This window comes from Typopeltis vanoorti, chromosome 23 (genome assembly GCF_054136105.1).
Source record: "Typopeltis vanoorti isolate ZY-2024b chromosome 23, IOZ_Tvanoo_1.0, whole genome shotgun sequence".
Taxonomy (NCBI): Eukaryota; Metazoa; Arthropoda; class Arachnida; order Uropygi; family Thelyphonidae; genus Typopeltis; species Typopeltis vanoorti.
In genome coordinates, this window is record NC_143571.1 from 76,822,135 (window position 1) to 76,849,245 (window position 27,111).

The following is a 27,111-nucleotide window of genomic DNA, read 5'->3' on the forward strand; positions in this document are numbered from 1 at the left end:
TTGTATTTACATAGATCATTAACATATATTATAAATAGGATGGGTCCTAGTACCGACCCTTGTGGGACTCCGTATTTTATTATGTTTGCTGTGCTTTTAAATATATCATAGCTGGTATATTGTTTTCTATTATTCTGATAGGATCTGAACCAGTCATTAGTAATTCCCCTAATGCCGTATTTAGACATTTTCAATAGGTCATGATGAACACAGTCAAATGCTTTATCAAGAAAAACAGTTGCTGTGTGCATTCCTTCATTTATTACACTATAGACCTTTTTATGAAACTCCAATAGCGCTTTTTCAGTATTGCATCCAGATCTGAACCCATATTGATTAGTTGCGTAAAAGGATATTGTATTTAAATAGCTATTTTAGCATTTTTTTTTTATTTTTTATCAGAATTTCAATAACCTTTGACATTGTGGATAGTATAGATATTGCTCTGTAATTTTTGATTTCATTTCTATTTCCTCCTTTAAATAACGGTACAGCTGAAGCAGTCTTTAGGTATTCTATAAATTTACCATGTTCAAAGGATTTATTAACGATATTTGTAAAGAATTGTAATTTATGCCTAATGATAATGTTTAGCTTTTTAACATTTATGTTGTCACATCCCACTTTTTTCCCCTTTTTTTAATCTGATTACTACACTCTTCACTTCATCTTCGCTTACTGCATGTAGATACATAGAATTTTTAATTCACGAAAGGTGACTGACATACTTTGCCCTTTCTGCAGGGTCGAAAACAACTGCCATAGTTGGTAAAGTGGTTGTTCATTTTGTTAAGTATATCAGTGATGTCATTGCCCTCTGGGAATTCTCGCATTTTCTGTTACCTATTATCATATTGACCAACCTCCATTCTTTACTTTTATCATTACAAAAAGAAAGAAATTTCGATAGCAGATAATGTTCTTTTGCCTGTTTTATTTTTTCCTTTAGATATTTAACGAAATTTTTATAGTCATATTCAAAATTTAAATTGTATGGATTTTTTTTATGCTTATAGTAGAGCTTCTCTTTTGTCTTTATCATATTTTTTAGTTCATCTGTTATCCAGAGTGTATGAATGTCCTTTTTTGTAGTAACTGTTTTATGATATTGCAATTTACTGTCTGCATATTTAATCATTTTGATAAATTCATCATATAACTGAAACTGATTTGTGTCTAATAAGTCCGTTTGTGGAAGCTGATAATGTTTTATGTATCTTTCAAATTTTTTATAATTGGTGCCAATTACAAATTTATACTGACTACCTGTGCAACTCATGTTAACACTATCAGGTATAGATAGTTTCAAAAGTATTGAATGGTGATCTGTTATATTACTAATGTAGATTGCAGTAGATACCTCATAGGCCATTCTGTTTCTTATGAATATGTGATCAATGCAACTAGTCGAGTTGTACACTTCTCTCGTATTGCCATCGATGTAAGCAAGAAACCCATGAGTAGATAATATATTTTTATATTCTTCAGTTTTACTATTACTCTTATAAAGGTCTAAATTTATATCCACCACTAGTATGATATTGTCATATTTTAAGATTTTTAAGACATTATTTAGCTCTGTTAGAAAGATATCTACTGGGCCATCGCATGCACGGTATATAGCAATTATAAGTATATTCATTGCTGTATCGTAAATCATTACAGTTTCAGCACTTTGCAATTTTAATTCTAGTCTGTGAAATTTATAAATTTTTTTAGCATATAGAATTGATCCACCTGAACCATTCTAATCGTGACAATCATAATGCATATCGTAATCTGCAAGAGAATAATGACCAACCTCAAGCTGTTTGATCCATATTTCACTTAAAACTAGTACATCTATATATGATTGGATCTCTGTAAAAAGTAACATTAAATTATCAAAATTTGACCTTATAGATCTAATATTAACATGATATATATTGACATTCTTGGATGAATTTATAGTAGTATCAAAAAATTTCTTAACAGAAGTTAAATTATATAGATTTTTACAGTTTACAGGTGTATAAGAATCTAAGTTATTCATGTTAAATCTAAATCCATTAGGTTTATATTGCTCCAATTATTCATAGGTAACATTTAGACTTACTGCCTTCTTTGTTTGAGATCGTCCGGTGTTTTTATCCGTATCACTTTAGTGTTGTCGTTCTTTCTCATGAATAGCTTGCCATCTCTTACCCATACATATTTTGTCTGATATCCATTAAAGGGATATCAGACAAAAAAAACAGAATACAAAACTACAAAAACTTCAAAAAAAAACCTTAAAGCCATCTTTAAATCTCTTGCAAAATTAAAGAACTTACTCAACTCATCCAAGGAACCCCTCCTTCCACTGGCCCACCCTGGGGTATACCGTTTTCATTGCACCTGTAATTTGCCCTATATAGGGGAAACAGGATGCACAATTCCAATCAGAAAAAAAGGAACATAAACGACACATTAAATATAATGACTATGGTCAAGCTGGTCTTTCTGATCATGCCCTGAACACTTTACATAGAATTGACTGGAAAAGCACTTGTTATTTACATCACACCAAAACAGGGTATGAACGTAAATTTAAGGACTGTGAGATTCTTATCAATTACCCTAATCTTAACAATAATGATGGTCTAAAAATCCCAAGCATATGGAAGGCACATATTCTACCCACTTAACTCTCCCTAAGAGTTAATTACAAATACGACCACAGGATCCTAAATCTAATATCTAATCCAGGATCCTAAATCTAATATAACACTTGTTCATGTTAAATTAGGACATCATTTTTACTGTAGCAAAACTATCTATATGAAAGAATATTTCTCTGATGTTGTCTTAAATAGAATATAGCTTTGATGTAGTTAATTTATTTTATTTCATTTATTTATTGTAATTTTATTTCATTTTCACTAGAGGTCAGGCCAGTAGAATAACTGTTGATCAAATCATTGTCTCTTCAGTACTATGTGAAATGTAATTTAGTTTGTCTCTGAGTATGTGTGTGTGTGTGTGTGTGTGTGTGTGTGTGTGTGTACTCCAGATGATGACCTTAATATGAAGGTCGAAATGTTGGGAAATTAAAATAATCATTTATAATTATTGTTTAGAAGATAATTATGGACTCTGCACGGTTGTAGAGTCCATAATTTGTGTAAAATGAATGCTGATCACCATGTAACACTAAAGGAAAGGACTCTCATAATGTATCTTAACTCCACTCCAGATGATAATATCCATCTTTTAAATGGAAAAAGTGGTAATTATAGTTACCAGTTAAAGAATTTTAGTAGTTTATTAACAACATAGAAGTATAATTTTTTTTTTAAATATTTTTAATCCAATATTTTAACTAACGGCAACTGAGACACTTGAAAATGCCTCAGTTACTATATACGACAATATACTGAATTAAAATATTTCTTTTTTTTTTTTCTCTCTCTTTAGCTTTGTGTTGTAATAAAAGATTAAAGTTCTTTATTAACATGTATAACCAGCACAGTAAGTGACAAAGCATATGCTTACCAGTATTTCCTGAAGTAGGTTCAATTAATACACTTCCAGGTTTAAGTTTCCCTTCTCTTTCTGCATCTTCTACCATCCGAAGTCCAATACGATCTTTCACACTTCCTCCAGCATTAAAAAATTCACATTTTGCCACTAAAACATATTAGAAATGTAGACAATTTAATTTAAACCAATAGGGTAAATTATAAATGGAAATAACAGTCAACCTAGAAGTAAATTCCACACTTTCCACGAGTGTTTGAGTATTATAATTTGCTGATAATGGTTTAGAGCAGTGTTTCTCAAACTTCAGATATCTGCGTACCCCTTCTTAAATTTTCATTATTACCAAGTACGCCCATTTTATTTGAATTTATATGTAAGCAGATATGGAGTTTGAGTTGAAATGCTAATTCTCTTCAACCTAATTCCATATTATCTGAGACATATTCACTATATAGGTACATATTTCTCAGTTTTAACATGTTCACGACGGAGGGGTGTCAAGCAAAACCATATGTTGCACTGGCAACATAAGGTTTTGCTTGAATCTGTACAGCAATTTCTGTTGGAGAAGAGATGCAATTCATTAGTTAGTGCCGTTTTTATCTCAGTTGTCTCTAGTTGTCTAAATGAGAAATATGATTCCATGCATTAATGATGCATAGCCAAAAATTGTCACATACCCTCTGAAGACCTTTCGTGTACCCCTGGGGGTACGCATACAACACTTTGAGAAACACTGGTTTAGAGTAACTATTGGAAATTCAAATTTTCTCTTTTTAAACAATTTTCCCATCTAACATGTAGTGTTATGGGAAGGCTAAAGATAAAATCATGAAGAAATGCTCTGCAGATCAAATATAGTCTCTTTGATGGCATTTAGCTGAACACTTTTACAAAAACAACCATGTCACTATAAGATTTATTAACCCACAGTGAATGTTGCAAAGCAAAGCCACCATCTATCTTGTCATCAAGACCACCTTATATCAACTTGTAACTTATGTAAAATGAGATATGAATGACAAACATATGTACAAAACAGACTGTGTATTTTTTTTCATCTAAAAACACAAAAGGGTTATCTATATCTATGCCTAAAGGGTTATGACAGTATATGCTGTTCAGTATTAATACCTTCTAATTATCACTCCTTCCATAATTTCATCTTTAAAGGCACAAGTCCTGAATGGACTTTTGCCTTGAAAATTGTCCCTCCAATACACACCTTGGCAAAATTTTCTTTGTCAAATGGCACAATTTATGTGATTCTCACTCGCAAAAAACTGTCAAGTATAATATATGGTTACCATGAGTGGGATAAAGGTTAGTATTATTATTATTATTATTCTGGGCAACTCCAAGGAGTCTACAGACTCATCGAGGGAGGCCCTAACATCATGTCAAGAACAAATATTCGACATTCACACAGTATCTATCATACCTCGCCTTAAACTCATTCACGGTCATAGCACCCACAACAGACTCTGGAAGCTTATTCCACTCATTCACCACTCTCCAAGTAAAAAACCTAGCTCTAACACCCCTGCTAACCACATTCTTGCCCAGCTTCCATGTATGGCCCCTAGTCCTCCCACCACCAGTCCTATTCTCAAAAATATCTTCTGGATTAATCTTATAGAAACCCTTCAGTAATTTGAATGTCTCAATCATATCACCCCTTTTCAACCTATCAATGAATTTTTACAACCCACAAATCTTTAACCTGTTCTCATAAGGTTCATTCCACAGACCTGCTATCATCTTGGTCACTCGTCTCTGGATCCTCTCCACCTCCTCCCCATCAAGAAGAAACCCTGGTGCCCATAAATGGGCACAGTAGTCTAGATGGGGTCTTATCAAGGCTCGATACAGAGGAACAATAACTTGTTTGTCTCTGCTTGCTAAAGTATTTTTCAGAAGCCAAGTGATTTGATGAGCTGATTTAGCCACTTTTGCAATGTGCCCCCTAAACTTCAATTCCCTATCCACCAACACTCCCAAATCCCTGGCCTTATCAATCTCCTGGAGTATGGTTCCACCAATGTGATATACTGCTGCTATTCTTTTCACCCCAAAGTGCATAACCTTACACTTTGCCACATTAAATTGACATCCGTTTTCCCTAGCCCAGTCCTCCAAACTATTCAAATCATCCTGTAAAATTTTGACATCCTGTGCACTCACAATTGCTCTACCCAACTTTGCATCATCAGCAAACAAGTGAACACTTCCTCTCAGATCCTTTCCTATATCATTGATGAACAAATTGAAAAGTAGTGGTCCAAGAACAGAGCCCTGCGGCACACCACTAGTCACAAGCCGTCTTTTGGACTCAACTCCTGAATAAACCACTCTCTGGTATCTCTCCATCAACCACCCTCCTATCCATCTCACCAACCCTATATCCATCCCCATCTGCTCCAGTTTACTGATTAGAGTTCCATGTGGTATCCTGTCAGAGGCCTTGGCAAGGTCAAATAGAATCATTGTAAACCCATTACCCTTATCCAGTTCAGCAGTCACTGTGTTATAAAACGTGAGCAAATTACTGAGGCATGATCTACCCTTCACAAAACCATGTTGTCCCCCATACAATATCCCATTTTCATCTATCCAATCCTGTATTCTTTTCTTGACTAATTTCTCCAAGTCCTTGACAACGATTCCTGATATGCTAATCGGTCGGTAATTTACAACAGCAGTCTTGGAACCTCCTTTATGCAGTGGAACTATTTTCCCCTCTCCCCCCCCCCTTTGGGACCAACCCAGACCCGAGACTCAAATTAAACAAAATCTGGGTAATGAAATTCATTTAAAATGAAAGATTCACAAATATACATACTCAGAGTGGGATTCAAACTCACAGTCTATTGGTTAGAGAAAAACCAGAACAGCAGTCAGGTCTTTGACCAGCCCTTATGTTTCAATTTTCTAAAGTAATCCTATTTACATATATTGGTCTTGCACTAGGCCTTTTTATGCTTTCACTTCAAAACAATTGTTTTGCTAATCTTTCATCACCCATTCTGTTTAGCAGTCCATACCATTTAACTTCTGTTATGCATTCTTGAATATTAATAAAATCCAATTTTTTTCTGATATCTTCATTTTTAATATAGTTTTACCAATGTTGCTGTTTGTTCACTAATACTACTAGTCTCCACACTTTGACTATATTATTATTACTATTTTCCTGACCCCCCCCCCATGAAGCCACAAGACTCACCATGGGAGGTCAACACTAGTCCACACAGTCTATCATACAACTTCTTAAACTCGTCTATGGTTAGTATGTTCACTACCCTCTCAGACAATCTGCCCAATTCTGTATACGAGTTCTTATCAATTTCTCTGAAATCTTAACTACAAAATTAATACAAACAGGCCTATAGTTTGATATCTCCATTTACTACCACCCTTATCTAATGGTGCTATCTTATCCTCCTTCCACTCTCTCCAGGAACTTTCTCCATTGCAAGGCTTTCATTAAACAGTCAAGCTAATGGTACAGTCAATTCCATAGCACATTCCCTTAAAATGTGGTGAAATTCCATCTAGTCCCTTTGCCTTATTGACATTTGGTGCACTCAGTATGCGGAATACATTCTCTTCATTCACTTCTAACACTCTGCAGTCATCCTTCTAGGAATATTTTCCCTCTCTCCTTGGAACACTAATAAAGCGATCATTAAATAGTTCAACTATGTCATCTGCTTTGGTCAACCAATTCCCATCTCCACCCAGCAAGGTAATCCATTCACTATCTTTTTTTCTCCTACTTGCCACATAGGAAAAAAATCCCTTGGGATTCTCCTTGGATTGCAGTGCCAGTCTCCTCTCATTCTAATTTTTTCTTTCCTTACACTACTAGTCACTTTCCTCACTTGAGCTTTATATTCCTCATGCAAGTGTTTTCCTGCCTCTCTCTTTATATGCCTTCCATAATCTCTTTCTTCTGCAATTTCTCTTTTATTCCTTTTGTCATCCATTTGACTCCAAATTGATTGGAGATTTGCTGACAATGACAGGTTGTATACCTCTTCACTAGAGGTATACAACCTGTCATTGTCAGCAATTTTTTTTTTTTTTTTTTTAAGTATCTCCCATGCATTAATGACCCCATCTTCCTTCAAATTCTTTCATTCATTGCAAGCTGGTTTCTAAGTCCATGACAGTCATCTTCTTTATCCTTCCACATAAATTCTTTCTGATTTGATACCTCCACATGCCTTTTCATCCTCCAAGTCAGGACTACATGGTCACTCACCAATAGAGAAGAAGTATGCCAATCTCAGTCACAATCAGATTCTCTGATGCTATGACCAAATCCAAAACTCTTGATCCTCATGTTCTTTCCACCACATGGTGCCTAAGAAAGCTGTCACTCAAGAAATCTAAAAATTCAGTTCCTTTATTATTACATGTCGTCTCCTCTACTCTATTTATATCACTATAATTGAAGTCCCCAATAATGATCGCTCGCTTTGCACTTGCCAAACTAATTTGTCTGCTCATTACCATCCATATTCTCTGGTCTGTAGCAACAATCTCGCTAAACATCTTGTCTTATAAACATCTATCTCACACCATATACACTCAAAGCTATTGGTGTTTTTTCCACTGAGATATTCAATCTTAAGAGTGCACAATTCATCTCTTATCATGAGTAATACTCCACCACCATGTTTACCTTCCCTATCCTGCCAAAATATTCTATCCCTGTTAGAGCATACTCCTCAGTTAACCAAGTTTCACTGATACCAATAACCTTTGGAGGGACTGAGTCAATCAATGCCACAAACTCATTTCCCCTTATTTCGAATGCTCCTAGCATTTGTATACAGAAAAATCAATATATTGCCAATATTCACATAGCCATTATTACTCCCCTTGTACTTCACCTGGCTCTGTAATGTAGTGTACACCCCTCATTTCTTAAGCCACTATCTCCACATGAGGCCATCCCTGCAACATTCCATGCAATTCTTCTAGTTTCTCTGTCCCAACACACTCACTTGCCCAGAAAACAACAGTCTCTCCAAATGCCAGTATTATCCTGCTGCATTTAAATGTAATCCATCTGTTACAAACAGCTCCATGCATCCACATATTCCAGACCTCTTTTCTTGTGCTATTTCGCTGTCTTCAGTGCTCTCCTCCTCACTATGCATTATCACATCAGGGCAACATACTCAATCTTTCCTTGAACACATTTCTACCACACTATTTCTAACATCAACCTCAAATTTTGTGCTACACAATTCAAGCTACCTCTCAGGTCATCTGTCCCAACTGTTACTATCATCTCCTCTACACTTTCACCCCTCTTCACTGACATTCCCACACTTCATCGTTCCACGGGCAAGCATTCCTCTGGCATTCTACTCTGTGCATCTCAAATCATCAAATCACCATACATGACACTCAGAACAGATTCATTCATCCTTCTCTCACTGGCATCTCTGACTCTTACAGCTTCCAATCTCTTTCTCATTTCTTTCCTTCCTTCCTTCCTATCAACTGTCTATCCCTTGCTTCACACATTCTCTTGGCTTCTTGCAATTTCCTCTCGTCTCCTGTCTCTCCCCTTCCTCTCTCTCTCTCTCTCTCTCTCTCTTCTCACTCTCTGATGCCATTCTCTTACACCTCACTCCTCTCACACTAGCCATCCTCTCTATCTTCCCAAGATCTTCGTTCACCCTCCTCAACTCAGTCTTCATTCCTTGCATTTCCTTTCTCAGCAGTTCTATTTCTCTCTACACACATTCTGTTTTCAATTTACTGTACACACACACAATCATGGCAATTACATAAACTACTCTGTTCACTAAGCTGCCCAAGGCTATATCCATATATATACATCATTAACATTCTCACCAGCCTCAAGCACACTGTTGGCATCCACAAATTGCATCCAATTTGTGGATGCTTTGGAAACAGCAGCACCTGTTTCCAGAGCACTATCTCTGCCACCACTAAATCCTGAGATTGAGACATTTATGTCTCCCAACACCTCCCACTACCTACGTTTCATGCACATACATTCCCATCTTGCACTACCACATTTTTAAACAATGGGATGCGTACATACCACATGTGTAGCAAACTATAAAATCAACTACGGTACGAATAATGTAGTCTTTAAATGGTGATGGGCTATCTCTGGTGTATAATTTATCTCTAGTATAGTACTAAAACTGGTGATCGCCATGTTTAACACAATTACACGGGGAAACAATACTAAGACAGTAAAATCTTAAAATACCAAACAATCATACAAAAATATCATTAATTTGAATAGCACAACCTGAAAAAGTAGTACTGTCATGAAATAAACAAAATCCTTACTACTAATACTTATCTTTGAGCGCTAGCAGCACCACACCTCTTTTATGTCTAATCACCACAAATGTTTTATGTGTAATCCCACTCTTTGATCCCTATGTTAAAAGTAGCTTAAACACAGTTTTGCATGCTATTAGCCAGTCATTAGTTGAATTAAATTGTGTTCTAGATAAATTTAACTACTTTCTCAGAAATCCAGGAGAAGACAGGTGACTAGTCATGTGCCTCAGGACTATGCTCATATCATTGTTGTTTAATTTGTACATCAATGATACAGGAGATAAATTGAAGGAAAATAGTGAATTGTTTGCAGAGGATGACAATTTGATAGTTTAATACGATTAATTTCATTTAATAGACAGCCTGCAGAATGATTTAAATATGCTAATGCTATGGGAAAAAGATAATAGATAGCAGTTTAATGTGGAAAAGTGTAAAGTTATTCATTCTGAAATGAAAACATACCATAATAATAAAATATATGCTATAATATTATACATTATACTATAATAAAACTATATTACAGGAAATTGATAAAGTTAGGGATTTGGGAGTGTTGGTCAGAGAACTGAAGTTCAGAAGGCATTTTGCAAAAGTGGCCAATTTTGCTTATCAGATTACTTGGTTATGGAAGAACACACTAAATAAGCGACTTCATCAATCCACTTTATAAGGATTTGATGTGGCCATATCCTTGAGTTTAAGTGGTAGTGAGTATCCAGAAGAGAGTGACCAGAACAGTAGGTGATCTGTGGATGCTCCCTATAAGTACAGATTATAGGCTAAGGGTTTGTGGATTGCAAAAGTTGGGTGATAGGCAGAACAGAGGGGGATGTGTCAAAACCTTTAAGTTGCTAAAAGGGATTTATAGGATTGGTAAAAAAAAATTTTCAGCACTGGGCTAGAGACACAACAAGGAGACATCAAAAAGTGAGTAAGAGGTATTTTTACTTGGAGAATTGTGAACAAGTGGAAAGAGTTGCTAGCAACTGTTACAAGTATTCTGTCAATGAATGCATTCAAGGAGAGTTATGATGGGTAATGTGTGGATTGTCCATGTTTACACTCTATGGAGATACCAATACAATAATGATGATAATAATTAATAAAGAAATTCCAACCTGGTTGGCCAAGTGGTAAGCATATCCGCTTTCTAACCAACACCCAGTAAGTTCATGGATGTTTACGAATGGTGGGAGATGAATTTCAAAAAATAATAAATATAGAAAAAAATTCCACCACCCATGAGAGGTGAACCTTTCATGGGTGGGAGTCACATAAATATATCATGAAGAGAACAAAATGTTCTGGAGGCTATTGAAAAAAAAAAAAGCTTGGAAAAGCAGGAAGATAAAGGTGGTATAAAAACTGAAGATATTATGGATGTCTTGGGTAATTACTTTGAAAGACTTAAATGAGACAAACAGTGACAGAACAGCAAACAGAAAATAATCAAGAGAATGCAATCTGGAATATTTATCAATACTTGAGGTATAAAGAGCAATCCTGAAATTTGAAATGTGGAAAAGCAGATGGAATAGATGTTCAATCAGAAATGATCAAATATGGAGAAGATATCAAAGCCTGACACTGTATTATAATACATAATCAAGAGGCCTGGTTAGGAAGTCAAATTCCATATGGTTGAAGTAGAGCTCATAGTACCTTATGGTTCTCATCTATAAAAAGGGAAACAAAAACTAAATATGAGAATTACATAACAATTTTGCTAGTGTGACTCCAAGCACACGATATGGTGACAGAAAAACTGTTCGAATTGGTAAATTATACAAAGCAACATATGGTCCTGCTTAAGTTTCAAGTCAGCAATTAGAACTGAAGGAAGTACAGGGAAATAGTTGGATGAAAAGAAATCAGGTGCATACTATCTCCACCGCTGTTCATCATCATATGGATTATGTTGCTGAAGGAGATGGCAATCCAACCTGATATCAATATCAGATATTAAACTCACTGAAAAGGCTTCAAGACTAACTGGAAAGGTTAACCATGAGAGACTGGTTAACCTATATTACATTAGAACTGTGGATTGGCAGAGTTAAGAATAAAGAAATTTGTTCACCTTTGAAGACCAGTTGTGGTCCTTGAGAAATACATATGAGGGAAGACTGTTCCAGAAGAAAGCAACAGAAAGAAAAATAGAGGAAGATATTTGTGAGTTTGGAGTTGAACTGTGAAGGGACATGGGTGGCTGCTACATACATTTCAATGGATTTTGTAGAGTGGGGAATTATTGATGCTAATTCAGAAGAACAGTTACCATGGAAGTATTTATAGAAGATGCATGCCTGTGACCAAGGCAAAATATTTGTATAGTAATTTAGTAACTAAATAAATTTAGTAATTATTATCTCTAGACATGTGCTATCACCATTAAACTTCAACATGAGTAATAATGAACATTAAGTATCCATTCCGATGAGAGAAGATAGGTGTACCAGAAAATAATGCCTATGTGAAGTGGGTGCATTGAATAGGTAAGAGATAAGTAATTAATCAACCTTACTCTTTTCTGGATTGAAGCAAGTAGTTTTAGGGAGCACTTGGGACCAACATCCCAAATGTGAGAATAGTAATGAATGGTTAGACAGATTTGTGATTAACACTGTTCAAAGAAGTAAAGCAATGCCTTGAGTGAAAGTTATATTTTGGGTGACAAGGGAGTAATACAATTGACTCCCGCTATAGCAAACACTGCTATAACAAACTTACTATAACTAACTACTGAAAAGTCCAGAGCAAGGCACCATGCTATGCTAAATTCTTGCTCCCATAATCTATCCAACAGCTTCTATTCCTAGGAAGGGAGATGGATTCTGCCATCAAACTACTGCCCCACTGCCTGCACCTCAGTGCTCTCAAGAGTGGAAAAGATGGTCACCAACAACTCGCTTCTCACTTCCTGGTGATCCATAGGTTAATTAGTGATTATCACTATGGATAATGACATTCTCGTTCTGCTGCAGACCTTCTCAGTGGTTTTGCCTGCCACCAGACATGGAAGGATTTGGGTTGTGTCATGTGTTTGTACTTAAATCTTTTTGTGGCATTTGATCAGGTTTTGCATTGAGGTCATCTTTCCAGCTACCATCTCACGGTCTCCCTTTGTGAATGAGTTGCCAGTCTCTCTATCTCTCTCTCTGGTAGTTCAATGTGTGTCATGGTGGCTGGTTCCATCTACTCTGATTTCTCCATCAATGGCATAGTAACCCAAATCTCCGTGCTTTCACCTACACACTTTCTCCTATATATCAATGATTGTCTCTGATGTTCAATCCTACTCATGACTTTGCTAATAATGCATCCATTCCTCTTCACAATTCACAAAACCCTTAGGCACTCAGGTGACACACATTTTAAGATCTATAGCCAATGTCTTAAACACTGATCCTCTGGCCATTCAAGTGGGATAAAGATAATTTAGTAGACTTTATTGCTACCAAAATACAATCCTGCCTTATTTACTTGAAGATAAACCATATCTCACTTTCCCTTTGCAATTTTGTTAACACTCAAGGATCAGTTTTTCTCTTCTTGTGCCAGCTTCTAGCCTATCCTGGTGTAAACACATCACATGGGCTCTTCAGTTTCAAAAAGCTTGGTATTTTTCCCCCTACTTATGACTTTACTAAGTCATGACTAAGTTCTAGCCAGTACTTTTCTTCTGAGCAAATCCTAACGCTTTATAAGTCCGAAATCCACCCAACCTTAGAATATTAGAAATAGTATGACTTCGAAGTCTCCACAGAGTCTTGGATATTCTCATTGCCAGAGGTCAAACACTCAGACCACAATAAGTATCATATCTTGCTTCGAAAACATTCAGCATTGGGGCATTCACCACATGAAAAAAAAAAAATCTTTTTCACTTCCTTACAGTGACCTTTACTCGGTTTCAAAGGATGACTTCTTCTCCTATCACCTATTATCCTGTACAATAATTCCCCATTATCTAATAGGCTTATCTCACCAAACTTATACACTGCATGGAAAGAAGTCAAACACCCTCCATGGGTAAGGTGCATCATGCATGTAACATGTCATGTGCTTGTAACCAACATAAATTTGAGGAATATGATGCTCCCAAGTCAGTGCAACTTGGGAACATCATGTGTCCATGTGAAATCGCTGTGAAAAGGGAAATAGTGTAGTTTGGAAAAGGCATTGTGATAGGATGCCATGTTTCAGGCCTATCTGAGATGGTCCAAAGGATTTGCCGAATGGAAAATTGACAAACTGGGCCATCCCAGGTCAACAATCAGTGATACCATACTAATATGCAAGCACAGGAAGTGAACTGCAACCCATGGTGGATAATCCACCACACTCACCAACAGTGACCATAGGGTACTATAACGGATAATATGTAAAAACTGCCTTTCATCAGCCCAACACATTGAATGTGGAGTTCCAGGCATCAACTGGAACATAAATTTGCACAAAAACATTCAGGACTGAGGCTCACAACATAAGTTTTCATAGTAGGACTGCAATATGCAAACCCCTCATTACCCAAACCAACATGCAGCATCATCTTCAGTGGTGCAAAGAGGGTTTAAAGTGAGACATTGAAGCTTGGAAAGCTGTGCTATAGAGCAATGGATCACGCCACACCCTCTACTGAGCAGATGGACGGGTGTGGCAGATACCCAGTGAAGGTTTCTTACCAGAGTGCATAATTCCAGCTATGAAATTCGGAGGTGGGAGTGTGATGGTATGTTCTGGTTTAGCCTCGGACCTCTGTGGTGCCACAAACATTGCCCAGAATATTTAAATATTCTGGGCAATGCAGTGCATCCTACTTTGTGGCATTTCTATGGAACTGACCACTCTCTTTCAGCAAGACAATGGTCAGTTCCACAGAAACTCCACAAAAGATCATTGAAGCAAAAAGAGGTCCTACATCTTAATAAGGTGTGTGACATGGCTGTTTGTTCCTCACAGTATAGTGTCCATTGACTTCTTTTCAATCAGTGTATATCTCAATCATATTGCCTCTCCACCTATCTACAAAGCTCTGCAGACAACATTCCATTAATCAGTGTTTATACTCACCATTCCAGAGTCCTGAGACTGTCTTAGTTATTCACCTCTGTCCTCACTCTCTAATGTTTCCTTATTGCCCATATAACAAGGGACAGATGCACAAAAAAAATAAAATCCAATTTCTGGCCTGAATGACACTTATCATATTGGAGGAACTTTGCTCAGGAAGTGGAGGAAGAGGCAAGGGGGATCTGGGAATTTGGTGGGATAGGAAACCATAGTTCAGGGTACATACAGCAAAAGTTGCAAAGGTTATCCAGAAAATTGCTACTGTTATGTGAAGAACCTTGACAAATATGGATAAGAGCAGCAACTTTATAGATATCTTTTACAACTTTTGCTATGTGTGCCCTGAACTTTGGTTTCCTATCCCATCAAAATCCCCAGATCCCTTTGCCTCCTCCATCTCCTGCAATATGATAAGCCTCATTTCATCTTCTCTGACTAGAGTGAATTATAAAATAATTTTATATTTCATTATAAAATGTACCCAATCACTAAAGTAAGACCTCCCATTAATAAACCCAATGTTGTTCTCTTGAAAGATTTCCATTCATATTAATCTAATTTGTATTTCATGTGTAACAGCTTCACCACTACATGATACATTCACTGGCACAATTTTCTTTCTTTCTACTCTTTTGCGACTGTTCTTGCCTGATTCTTGTTGAATAACTAGGTCATGGGTGATGCCAGCTCTTTTTCACATTTCCTTAATATATGTGATGATATCCCATTCAGTCTCAAAGTTTATTAAAGTTACTTAAAATTTTAAACACTTCACATTCTTGAACTGTCAGTCAGTTTTCTACCCCTGCCACATGAAATACACTAACAAAATTTGTGATGTCATGTTTTCATGTTTAAGTTAATATTACATTCACTTATTGTAGTATGTTTTATACGAGTGTGTGACTGACTGAGTTATTTAGTTTGTAAGTAAACCTTTTTTTTTTTTTTTTTAAATACGATATTGTTGGTATGGCAGCAATGCATGGTAGAACAATGGCAGCAAAGACATTGAATTTGTGATTTTGTACAGTGCAGTGTGTGAGAGACATATTCGGTGAACGAGTGTGTATCAAGTGTTTCACCAATGAGTACCATTTAGGTGGCGAGAATGAAGCAAATGTTAGTAGAGTAGACAGTATCAATGGTAGAATGGAAATTGTTAGTCAGAATTAATATTAAAAACATCAATTTTTTTAAATTTATATTTTTAATAAATATTAATAAATAAAATATTTATAAATTCCAATTTATAAAAACAATTCACCATGTCACCTAGTAAACACTAACACAGGGTCAGAGAAAAAAAGGCAAGTTTTGATATAAATTATTAGCATTTGTTCTAAATTTACGAGGAGATTTGTCCATTATATCATAATTGTCTGTGAATACTTCAACGTTTCGAGGTTTGTGTTGTTTAGAGTATATTTTTAGTATATCTTGCTACAGTGATTTTGTATTGTTTTATGATAATGGCAGCTGTTGTAAGTCTGTTTGGTGATACATTATCCCTCAGCCTGCTGCCATTCAAGGACTACATTTTACACTATTTTACAGGATTTTGTGACATGTGGTGATTGTGGAATGTTTGCATCTCAGCATTTAGAAATGTGGAAGATAAGAGACCCCAGAGTACATGTCTGCATAAAACGTAGGTGGTCAGAGCTTGGTAAAACAAGCAAATACTGGTAAACAGAAGAGTAACATGATCAAGTGTGAGGAAGACAAGCACCAAACAACAGGGGCAAGTGAGAGAGTATGAGTAGCAGAGGATGAGAGGGAGGGATTGATAGGAAGGCAAGATAGAGCAGGAGCTTGGGATAAGAGATGTTAGGAAAGCAGGTAAGTGGAAGTGCAAGAAGAGAGTCAGGAGCTAGGATGGAGAGATGAGAGGAAAACAGGTAATAACTGGGACTGCAAGGGGAGCTAGGGAGAGAGGTAGCAAGAAGGCAGGTAAGTATGAATGCAAGAGGAGGGCAGGAGGGGGGGGGGGAGAGAGAGAGTGGAGAGAAAGAGCAAGGAATGCAAGTTGAGCAAGAAATGAATGGAGCAGTGAATCTCCATACATCATGCCTCTAAATGACAATAATCAAGACAAGCTCTATAAACTCAAAGAGTTATTGTGCTCATCTAGAGCAGGCTTTTACAAACACCCATACCCAAGGTGGGATTCAAACTACACAAACCGTTGGTTGGAGAGCAGATATACTATCCGCTCTACCACCCAGATGGCAGGACAACTAGGTTTGCATGGAGGAACAATAGGCAGTATGATTATAGCATGTAATTGAGGTGAAGGAGTGGATGAGATGACTGTGATGGCAGGTGCAAATGAACTGACAAGCATTGTGAATCAGGTGGTGAGAGATTTGGGATATATGCTTGAGCTAGTATGGAAGAAGAGTGGAAAAGAGAAGACAGCAAACATGTTATCTAGATATGATAATGCGAATATGGAGAGAGAGTATCTCCATATAATGAATGGCATGATAGCAACAATGCGTTGAAAGAGAGGCTTGCATTATGTGGATGCTTAGAGTTATTTGAAAATACAAGAGATATATGTAAGAGATGGACTTCATATGAATGAGGAAAGACACAGAAATCTGGAGAGAATGTTGTTCTCAAGGCAAGTGAGAGTATTAGTTGAGGAAAACTAAAGCTTCAGTGTGAATGGAAGCAGGGTGGGCCTCCTATGCTGATACTTCAGTGATGGGGGAAGGCATGGTGTTATGCAGAGTAAAATGGAATCTGGAGGGAATAATAATAATAATATTTATAGAAATACCGATGTTTCGTTGATATTTCTTTATACAAATGCCAAGAGTCAGGAATAAATGAGATGAATTAGATGGCACTAATAGCCTCAGCTAGTTCAATAATTATTGGGATCAGTTAGACATGGTTGAATGAAAATTATATACTGGCAGTAATAGAAATAGAAGGATATAGTGAAGGGTAACTTATAAGTTGTGTCCTCTTCCTCTGAGAGTGTAATGGGGGGAAATGAAACTAATCCTTTTGAGAATATAGATTGTGTGAGGTGGGGGGGGTGCAGACAGGATATTTAGTGGGAAGTTGCTACAGGCCAGGAAATATGGAGTTTGGGGAGCAAGGAATGTTTAAGCAGTTGAATGTTTGGCAAGTACAAAACGAGAGATCATTATGGGAGATTTTAACTACAGCAACGTAAACTGGAAAGAGGAAAAGCATGTAGTAGTAAGAGAATTGATTTCTTGAGGGACAAATGCCTCAGCTGATATGTAGTAGAAGAAACAATAGATTGAAGAGTTTTGAATTTGGTCCGGACTTCAGGGACCTAATTATAACTGAAATGTCATCCCTAACCTCAGATGGAGAGAGAGAGACCATGTGGTCTTTGGGGCAATAAGATATGCAAAAGTTTTTTTTTATCTGATTTACACACGAAATGCCAGCAGACCTACAGCACATAATTGCTGTGTATGGACAAGAAAAAGAATCTGTTCGCATTTTGCTTGAACAGATGAGGGTTGTAATCTTTGGGGAAGGCAAAGTGGGGGAGACTGTTCTAAAGGACAGAAGTAGCTGGGATGAAGGAGGAGGCAGTGAAGTTGGTTCGGTGCATTTCAAGATGAACTGCAAAAGGATGTTGGTTAGCAATGGTTCCTGCTTTAATAATTTTGGAGGAAAGTGGAGGAATAATAGTGGCCAATTCAGTAGAGCAAAAAACAGCACTTTCCATGAAAGTATAAGTACAAGGGGCACAAGGCAGAAACTGAACGTCTGTGAGAGAGGCATTGAAATGGATATGCGAGAGAAAACATTAATTAGCATAGTGTCCTCTTCTGGATAGAATCTAGCATTCTTAGAGAGGATTGTGGTGCTCCACCCCAAATATCGGAGCAATATTCCATGGCTGGGCAGATTTGGGCTTTGTATAGAATCAGCAGCTGTGAAGTAGTATCTTGTGCAAAAAAATACAGTTTTTTTGGAGGCTGTGGAAGGTATAGTTGAAATGTGGTTGTGCCAGGAAAGATTGGAGGTGCTGGTCAGTCCAATTAGAGAAATCTGATTGTGTTTAGTTATCTCAGTATTATTGAAGGTAAGGGGGGGGGGGAATGTGAGCTTTCTTGTGAGAGATCAAACAGAATCGAGTTTTGGTGGCATTGAAGTTTACAAGGCTGTCCTTGCACCACTGGGATATAGCTAGGAGATCTGAGTTCAAGTCACTAATCATGGCAGATCTTGAGGATTCTAATACTTGAGCACTACAAAGTTTGTTGAATGAAAAGGAGGAATGAAGTGTACTGTCATCGGCAAAGCTATGGATAGGATTGGGAGAGAGCAGGTCAATTATATACAAGAAGAAGAAGAGTGAGTGAAAGAACAGAACCATGGGATACTCCTGTGTTGCTGGGGAAACCTGAGGAGAGTAAACTATCCACCATGACAAAGTGAGTGACCAGTTAGAAAGTTAGCGATCCAGTTACAGAGTGAGGAAGGTAGACCATAGGATAGCAGTTTGTTAAGTAGACTCCTGTGCCAAACACGATCAAATGCCTTTGAAATGTCAAGAGCAATCACGAGTTTCTCCAAATTTCTCCAGGGATTGAATCCAAGGGGGGGGGGGGAGAAAGGCAAGAAGATCAGCTGTAGATTACAAGTGGTGGAATCCATACTGCTGGTCACTGATTAATTGGTATGACTCTAGGTGGTTCAAGAGTTGGTTGTTGATGATGCTCTCCATAATCTTAGAGAGAACAGAATTGAGAGCAACTGGACAGAAGTACATTGGTTGACTTTTATCACTTTTTTTTGGAATGGACTGGATGTGGACCTGCTTCCATGTTGTAGGTAGTGTGCAAGGAACTTTGCCCAGGTTATCAATGCAGGAATTTGAAGAGAAGAGTGATGCCAGTAAGTTGGCCTTGCCTTCAGGTGATGTAACTACAGTACCATCTGGTTGTGAGTGGTAGAAACCTTGGTGGGCAGAAGTTGAACCATTTGTGGTAAGCAGAGGATTTTTTCTTTTATAGCAATGGCATACTTTTTTTGAGTACCAAGGCTTGGATGGTGGCTGAAAATTTGGAGTGGAATAAGGGTCTGTTATTCAGTCTGAGAAGGTGTTTGGATCAGAAGAACTGAAGCAGTAGTCAGACCATGGGAAGGAAGAATAGAAGTCAAGGAGGTCCTCCCAGTTAGCACCCTTGTAGTGACAAAGGACACTAGACTGAACTGGTGGGTGGAAGTTGTTCCGTGGCAAAAGAGACTTGTATGAGGTTGTGGTCCAAGTTACCAAGAGGAGAATAGACAACCACAGTATACCTGGAAGGGGACTCATTAGGAAGAGGTCAAGATTGTTAGCAAATTGAAGAGGTTGTCAGGTATTCTGGTAGGAAGATTGATGATCTGTGATAGGTCATTGTTGATGGAAAATACCTCAGCATCCCTGCCTGCTTGGTCGGTGAAACTGGAGAAGAGGAGCCAATGTGAGATGTGGACATTGATGTCCCCAAGAAGGATGACCTCACTATTGGGTATTTTGACTGCAGAAAGTTGAGCTTGAGAGAGAGGGAGAGAGAGAGATGAAGTCAAAGTGGTTTACAGAGTTTGGAGAGTGATAGAGAGCATATGAAAAGGGCAAGTTGGTTTGGGCCAGTGGGGGATTCAAGGGTTTTGCAGTTTCTAGAATGGCATGTCAGTTCTGATGAATGCACAAGTGCAGTCCTTGTGGCAAAAAGAGCTGTGTAATTTGGGCAGTTTAGGTTGCTAGTTGGGCATCTGATAGGAATAGTACTTCTGGTTTAGATGACTGTAGGTAGTGATGTACATCATTTATATTGCTGTTTAGACTATAGATGTTGGTGAAGTGGATGTGGAATGTTTTTTTTTTTTGGAAATTAATGTTGGTGGGTTGTTTGATTGGATTTTTGATGTTTTTTGTGGGTGGATTTTTTTTTTTACAAGTTTTTTTGATATAATATACACAAGAAAATTGAATTTCTTTTGGTTGTATTTTGTGAGGAAGATATAAAAAAAGAGGAAGGAGGCATGCAGTGAGAGGTGGCAGACTCATAAACATATCACTCACACAAAGGGAATCTGGTCTCCTGTCCATATGTGGTCTCAACAGTTTCCCTCTGCAGCCACAATATTTGGTCTTCCTCCAGGTCAAGAACTGGCAAAATACGTGCTGCAGGATTTGATGCTGGATGATCAGGAAGCTTCCAGATACATAACCAGCTGATTCAATCCCGTGTGCTATCAGTGGTTGGTCGGCGGAACCATTCTACTGCTGTACCCTCGAATGGGGAGGATCCTGGCCTCCTACAGTGAGTTCAGTATCATTAAGGAGGTCAATCTCACTGCATGTGGGAAAAGTGGGGGGGGGGGTAAAACCAGAAGAGTGTCCAGAAGAAAGGAATTTTTGTGGAATTATACAGCAGATGATTATAATAATCTTAGAAATCAGTTTGGGGAAGTCCCATGGATGGAAGAAATGGAAGGGCAAGATATCACCATGCACAGGAACTAGTGAAGAAATATTCATCAGCAAGAATGGCAAGTTGCATATCTTGAGTGAAAAAGCAAACAAGATTTGGTGTAAATTGGATGACTAATGTTATCAAAAATTGCAGATGAAAAAGTATAAGGAGAGAGATGGAGAGCCATTACATGAGGAACATACAATTCAGGGTAGGAAAGTGATTAACATGACAATGAAAGCAAAACTTGAATATGAGAAAAGATTAGTCCTGAGATCCAAGGAAAATCTGAAGGAATTCTTTTATGCGGGCAGTAGGAGGAGAAATATTTATGGAAGAATGACACTACTAAACACAAAATGGGAGTAGAGTGACTGATGCAGGAGACATACTGGAGTGGTTTAATGATCACTTTATTGGGAATTTCATCCTGGAAAAGAGGGTTTTATTACTAGAAGAACAGGGAGGGTTCAAGGTTTGGAAGTGTAATAACAGTGTGTACAAATACCAAGTTCTCTGGATGTCAATAAGGCTATGGGGCTGGATGGGATTTCACGTGTGTTTTGAGAATGTGCTAAGAAAGAAACAGCTCTGCTGACTTGGATTTTCACTAAGAATCTGGCTATGGAAAAGGACCCAAGAAGTGGAGAGGAAGGTAAGCCCACTGCACAAGCTTTTGTATTTCTCTGTAGATAACATTTTGGAGAAATTAGTGAGGGATCATTTACTGCATTGGGCAGATGATGGTAATGTTACATGTGAGGGTGATCATGGATTTAAGAAGTGCTCCTCTTGTTTTAGTAATCTAATTGCCTTTTATGATGAAGTAAAAAAAAAGACACGAGAGAAACACATACACTACCATTGTTTTTATTTTACAAAGGCATCTGAATGGGTTTGGATATTAGATTAGTGAACTGGATTTGGGATTATCTAGCTGATGGGTGTCAGAGTTGTGTATGAGAGAGAGCAGCATCAAGGAAGCAGAAGGTTACAAGTGGGGTCCCTTAGAGCTCACTATTAGGACCCATATTGTTTAATATTTATATCAATGACACTGTCAATGGATTGCAGGGAGATATTCAGTTGTTTGCAGATGATGTGAAGCCAGCAAGGATTATTAGTAATAGTGACAATGTTGTAGCTCTTCAAGAAGATTTGAATAAACTGGGAAAATGGGCATATGAATGAGGATGTCAATTTAATACAACTAAATGCAAGGTCTTAAAGTTTGGAACTCATCGATGGGAAGCTGCATCCTCTGTTGGTGGAACTGTAATAGAAGTGGAAGAGACCTTGGGGTGATGACTGATAGCAACTTTAAGTTCAGGGAACATATTGAACAACTTTAAGTTCAGGGAACGGGTAAACCAGAGGATTAAAATATAAGACTTATTATTGTTTCTATGACCATAGGTTTATTTAAATACTATATATGTTCATATAATAATGCCTACAAGTTTCGCTAGCAACTGTCTAGCTTTCTCAAGCTTTGAATGGTAAACACAAAGAAAATATGATAAATGCACAAAATATAAAGAATACAAAACTGTTAGCACCTATAAGGAAGCTAAATTGATATGTTCGCGTGACAATGTCAGCACATATTGTGAATCTTTAGTCTGTGTCTTGAACACGGGTTGCAGGAGCACACGTTGTATGGTTGTTGGCATACTGTAGTTCCGTCAAACTAAGTGAATTGATTAAATTTTTCCAAGTCTCATTCAATATGGCCCCTTGATTTCAGTTTAGGTTGCTGCCTGTTCGTAGAACTACTGTTGCTTCTTTGAATAAATCGGTGTCTGAAATCATTGTCTATGTAGGGCATAGAGCTATTTTCCCAGTCTACAGAATGGTTAGAAATTGAACAGTGATGCACTAAACCGGAGGTGATCGTCCTGTTATGATTGACATCTCTGCAACATGTTCTTTCTGTCTTATTTTGAGACTTCTTGAAGTTTGTCCAATGTAGGAGAGGCCACACGTACATGGAATATTATACACACCTAGATATTTGTAAAATGGAACACTATTCTTAGGAGATCTTAACACCTGTCTAATGCTAGTAGTTGGTTTAAATACAACTCTGATGTTATGAGCTTTTAACAATCTCGCTATATTGGTAACCGAACCCATAAAGGAGATGACGACTGTTGAAACCTGCTGGGAGACTGTTTCTTGTTGTCGGTGGTTATCTTTATACAGGAATTTGTTGATAATGTTTAGAGGATATCCATTTTGAGATAGTGCTATAACAATTTTAGACAGTTCTGTCTGAACCTCTTCTTCGTCTGAGACAAATTTGCGGACTATTTCCCAACATGCGGATGATGCTATGTTTATATGACCTATGATGGTTTGAAGAATAATGTAGATATCGTCCAGTATCTGTAGGCTTTTTGTAAATGGACAGTTTGAAATTGTTATCTAGTCTCTTTACCAGTATATCTAAGAAGTGCAGTTGTTTGTTATTTTCCAGTTCTAGGGTCAATTTGATTTTGTTGTGGAGTGAGTTGATTCTATCTACAAACATATGTAGGTTTTCTATGCTTTCTTGCCATATGATGAAGATATCATCTACATATCTCCACGATATTGAAGGTTTAGGAGTAATATTGGTGAAGATTTCATTTTCAAATTTCTCCATGAAATGGTCTGCACAGGATACTACATCCAGACTGGCCATTATGTCTGTTTTTGTTAGTTTCACATTCTTCATTTTTTCAACAAATTGTTCAACAAATTTGATTTTTCCTTTTAGTAAGTTTACAAGATGTTCAGACAAACAGAATCCTATATTAAAAATTCTCAACTATTTGTTGAAAAAATGAAGAATGTGAAACTAACAAAAACAGACATAATGGCCAGTCTGGATGTAGTATCCTTATTTACAAATGTACCAATAGAAGAAGTCATTAACATTATCAAAGATCTCTTTCCTGTAGATATTACACAGATGTTCAAGCACTGCCTAAAATCAAATTTCTTTAAGGTAAAAACCAAGGTTTACAAACAATTAGAAGGCCTAGCCATGGGCAGCACTCTGTCACCACCATGTGCAGACCTTTTCATGGAGAAATTTGAAAATGAAATCTTCACCAATATTACTCCTAAACCTTCAATATCATGGAGATATGTAGATGATATCTTCATCATATGGCAAGAAAGCATAGAAAACCTACATATGTTTGTAGATAGAATCAACTTACACCACAACAAAATCAAATTTACCCTAGAACTGGAAAATAACAAACAACTGCACTTCTTAGATATACTGGTAAAGAGGACTAGATAACAATTTCAAACTGTCCATTTACAAAAAGCCTACAGATACTGGACGATATCTACATTATTCTTCAAACCATCATAGGTCACATAAACATAGCATCATCCACATGTTGGGAAATAGAGTCCGCAAATTTGTCTCAGACGAAGAAGAGGTTCAGACAGAACTGTCTAAAACTGTTACAACACTATCTCAAAATAGATATCCTCTAAACATTATCAACAAATTCCTGTATAAAGATAACCACCGGCAACAAGAAACAGTCTCCCAGTAGGTTTCAACAGTCGTCATCTCCTTTATGGGTTCGGTTACCAATATAGCGAGATTGTTAAAAGCTCATAACATCAGAGTTGTATTTAAACCAACTACTAGCATTAGACAGGTGTTAAGATCTCCTAAGGATAGTGTTCCATTTTACAAATATCCAGGTGTGTATAATATTCCATGTACGTGTGGCCTCTCCTACATTGGACAAACTTCAAGAAGTCTCAAAATAAGACAGAAAGAACATGTTGGAGAGATGTCAATCATAACAGGATGATCACCTCCAGTTTAGCGCATCACTTTTCAACTTCTAACCATTCTATAGACTGGGAAAATAGCTCTATGCCCTACACAGACGATGATTTCAGACACTGATTATTCAAAGAAGCAACAGTAGTCCTACGAACAGGCAGCAACCTAAACTGAAATCAAGGGGCCATATTGAATGAGACTTGGAAAAATTTAATCAATTCACTCAGTTTGACAGAACTATAGTATGCCAACAACCATACAATGCATGCTCATGCAACGCGTGTTCAGGACATGGACTAAAGATTCGCAATACATGCTGACATTGTCACGCAAAAGTATCAATTTAGCTACCTAATAGGTGCTAACGGTTTTGTATTCTTTATACTTTTTGCATTTATTATATTTTCTTTGTGTTTACCGTTCAAGCCTTGAGACAGCCAGACAGTTAGTGGCAAAACTGGTAGGCGTTATTATATGAACTTATATAGTATTTAAATAAACCTATGGTCATAGAAACAATAATAAGTCTTATATTTTAACACTTCATAACCAAATATGAATACTTTAAACCAGAGGATTATTACAAAACTGAGAAGGGAAACAACCATCAGAGATAGAAGAGTTGTGGTTCCATTGTATAAAGTCCTGATCAGACTATATCTGGATTACTGTGGTCACTGGGATTTGATGGGGGATAAATTAACAGTGAAGAGAGTGCAAAGCAGATAACAAAAATGATATTAAGATTATACAATGTTAGCTATTAGGATAGAGGGAGGACATGTGGAATATAGCATTTGGTCAATAGAAGGAGGTGGTATGCCTGAAACAATTTAAACTGATGAGGTGCAGTTACAGGATTGATAAAGGGAGTTCTTTTCTATGGTAGATTAAGAGGAAGAGAGAAAGGACAAGGGGCCATTTCTGAAAGTTATGAATGGAAGTGGTGAGTTAGAGGGCAAGTCTTATTACTCTATGGAGAACCTCAATAAGAATAATAAAATAATAATGATTAGGGATCAACTAGTATTATTAATGCTATGCATAAGTGATTGAAGAACAAGATTCCAAGAACTTATTTGTCGAGTAAAAACAGCATGGTTTCATTTTAAAAAGATTTAATAACTGATAACAAACCTGCTTCTTTTTTTTTATTTTATGAAGAAGTCTTCTTGAATGGCAGGCAATATCAAGTAGAATGATGTGGGAAAATATCAGAATGGGGAACTGGACAATGAGATTTATTTGTGCCTATGGTCCCACACAAGGTTCTACCAAGGTAGAAGTGTAGGAATTTTTTTTAAGGCTTTAAAGAAAGCAACAGACACAATGAAAAAGGAAAATTTGGTCCTTGTTGAGGATCTAAATAGCATAGTAGGAAATGGTTGTCAGACACACAGAAATATTTAGAGAAAATTTGGAAAAAAAGAGCAAAGCTAATAATAATGGCAAATACCTATTGGATATCTGCTCAGGACAAGGACTGGTTATTACAAACACAATGTTACAACATAAAAATGTAATAAATTCACATGGAGAGAAGAGGCAAGGCCATCGACTATGTCATTGTAGACTGTTTCTCACTGGTGCAGGACACTAGAGTGTACAGAGGATTTAAAATTAGAAGTGATCACAATTTAGTCTTGAGCAGAATAAAATTGAATTTCATATTGAAAAGAAAAACATGTAAGAAAGTTTTAAAGCAAATAAAAATTGAGCAACTCTCTTAGATGTGAACTGTAGACTAAGATACAAACATTATTCAAGAAAAAAATGGGAGTGTGAGAACAAGAATTAAATCTTGGAGATTCAGTGACAATACCTGAAGAAAACTGATTGATTCAGCCAAAGAGGCATGTGTAAGGTTGTCTGTAAGAATAAAAAAAATCAGAAAACTCCATGGACACATGAAGTTAAAGA

At 37.1% G+C, this 27,111-nt stretch overlaps 1 protein-coding gene across 6 annotated transcripts in view; it reads right to left on the reverse strand.

The window, feature by feature from the left end:
* Positions 1-27,111, reverse strand: part of Cbs (Cystathionine beta-synthase) — a 251,449-nt gene that overhangs the window by 129,794 nt on the left and 94,544 nt on the right. For all 6 annotated transcript variants that reach the window (XM_090413161.1, XM_090413156.1, XM_090413160.1 and 3 more), the window contains exon 4: positions 3,514-3,648. In XM_090413161.1, the coding sequence (XP_090269287.1) occupies positions 3,514-3,648 (135 nt within the window). The remainder of the gene's footprint in view (positions 1-3,513; positions 3,649-27,111) is intronic.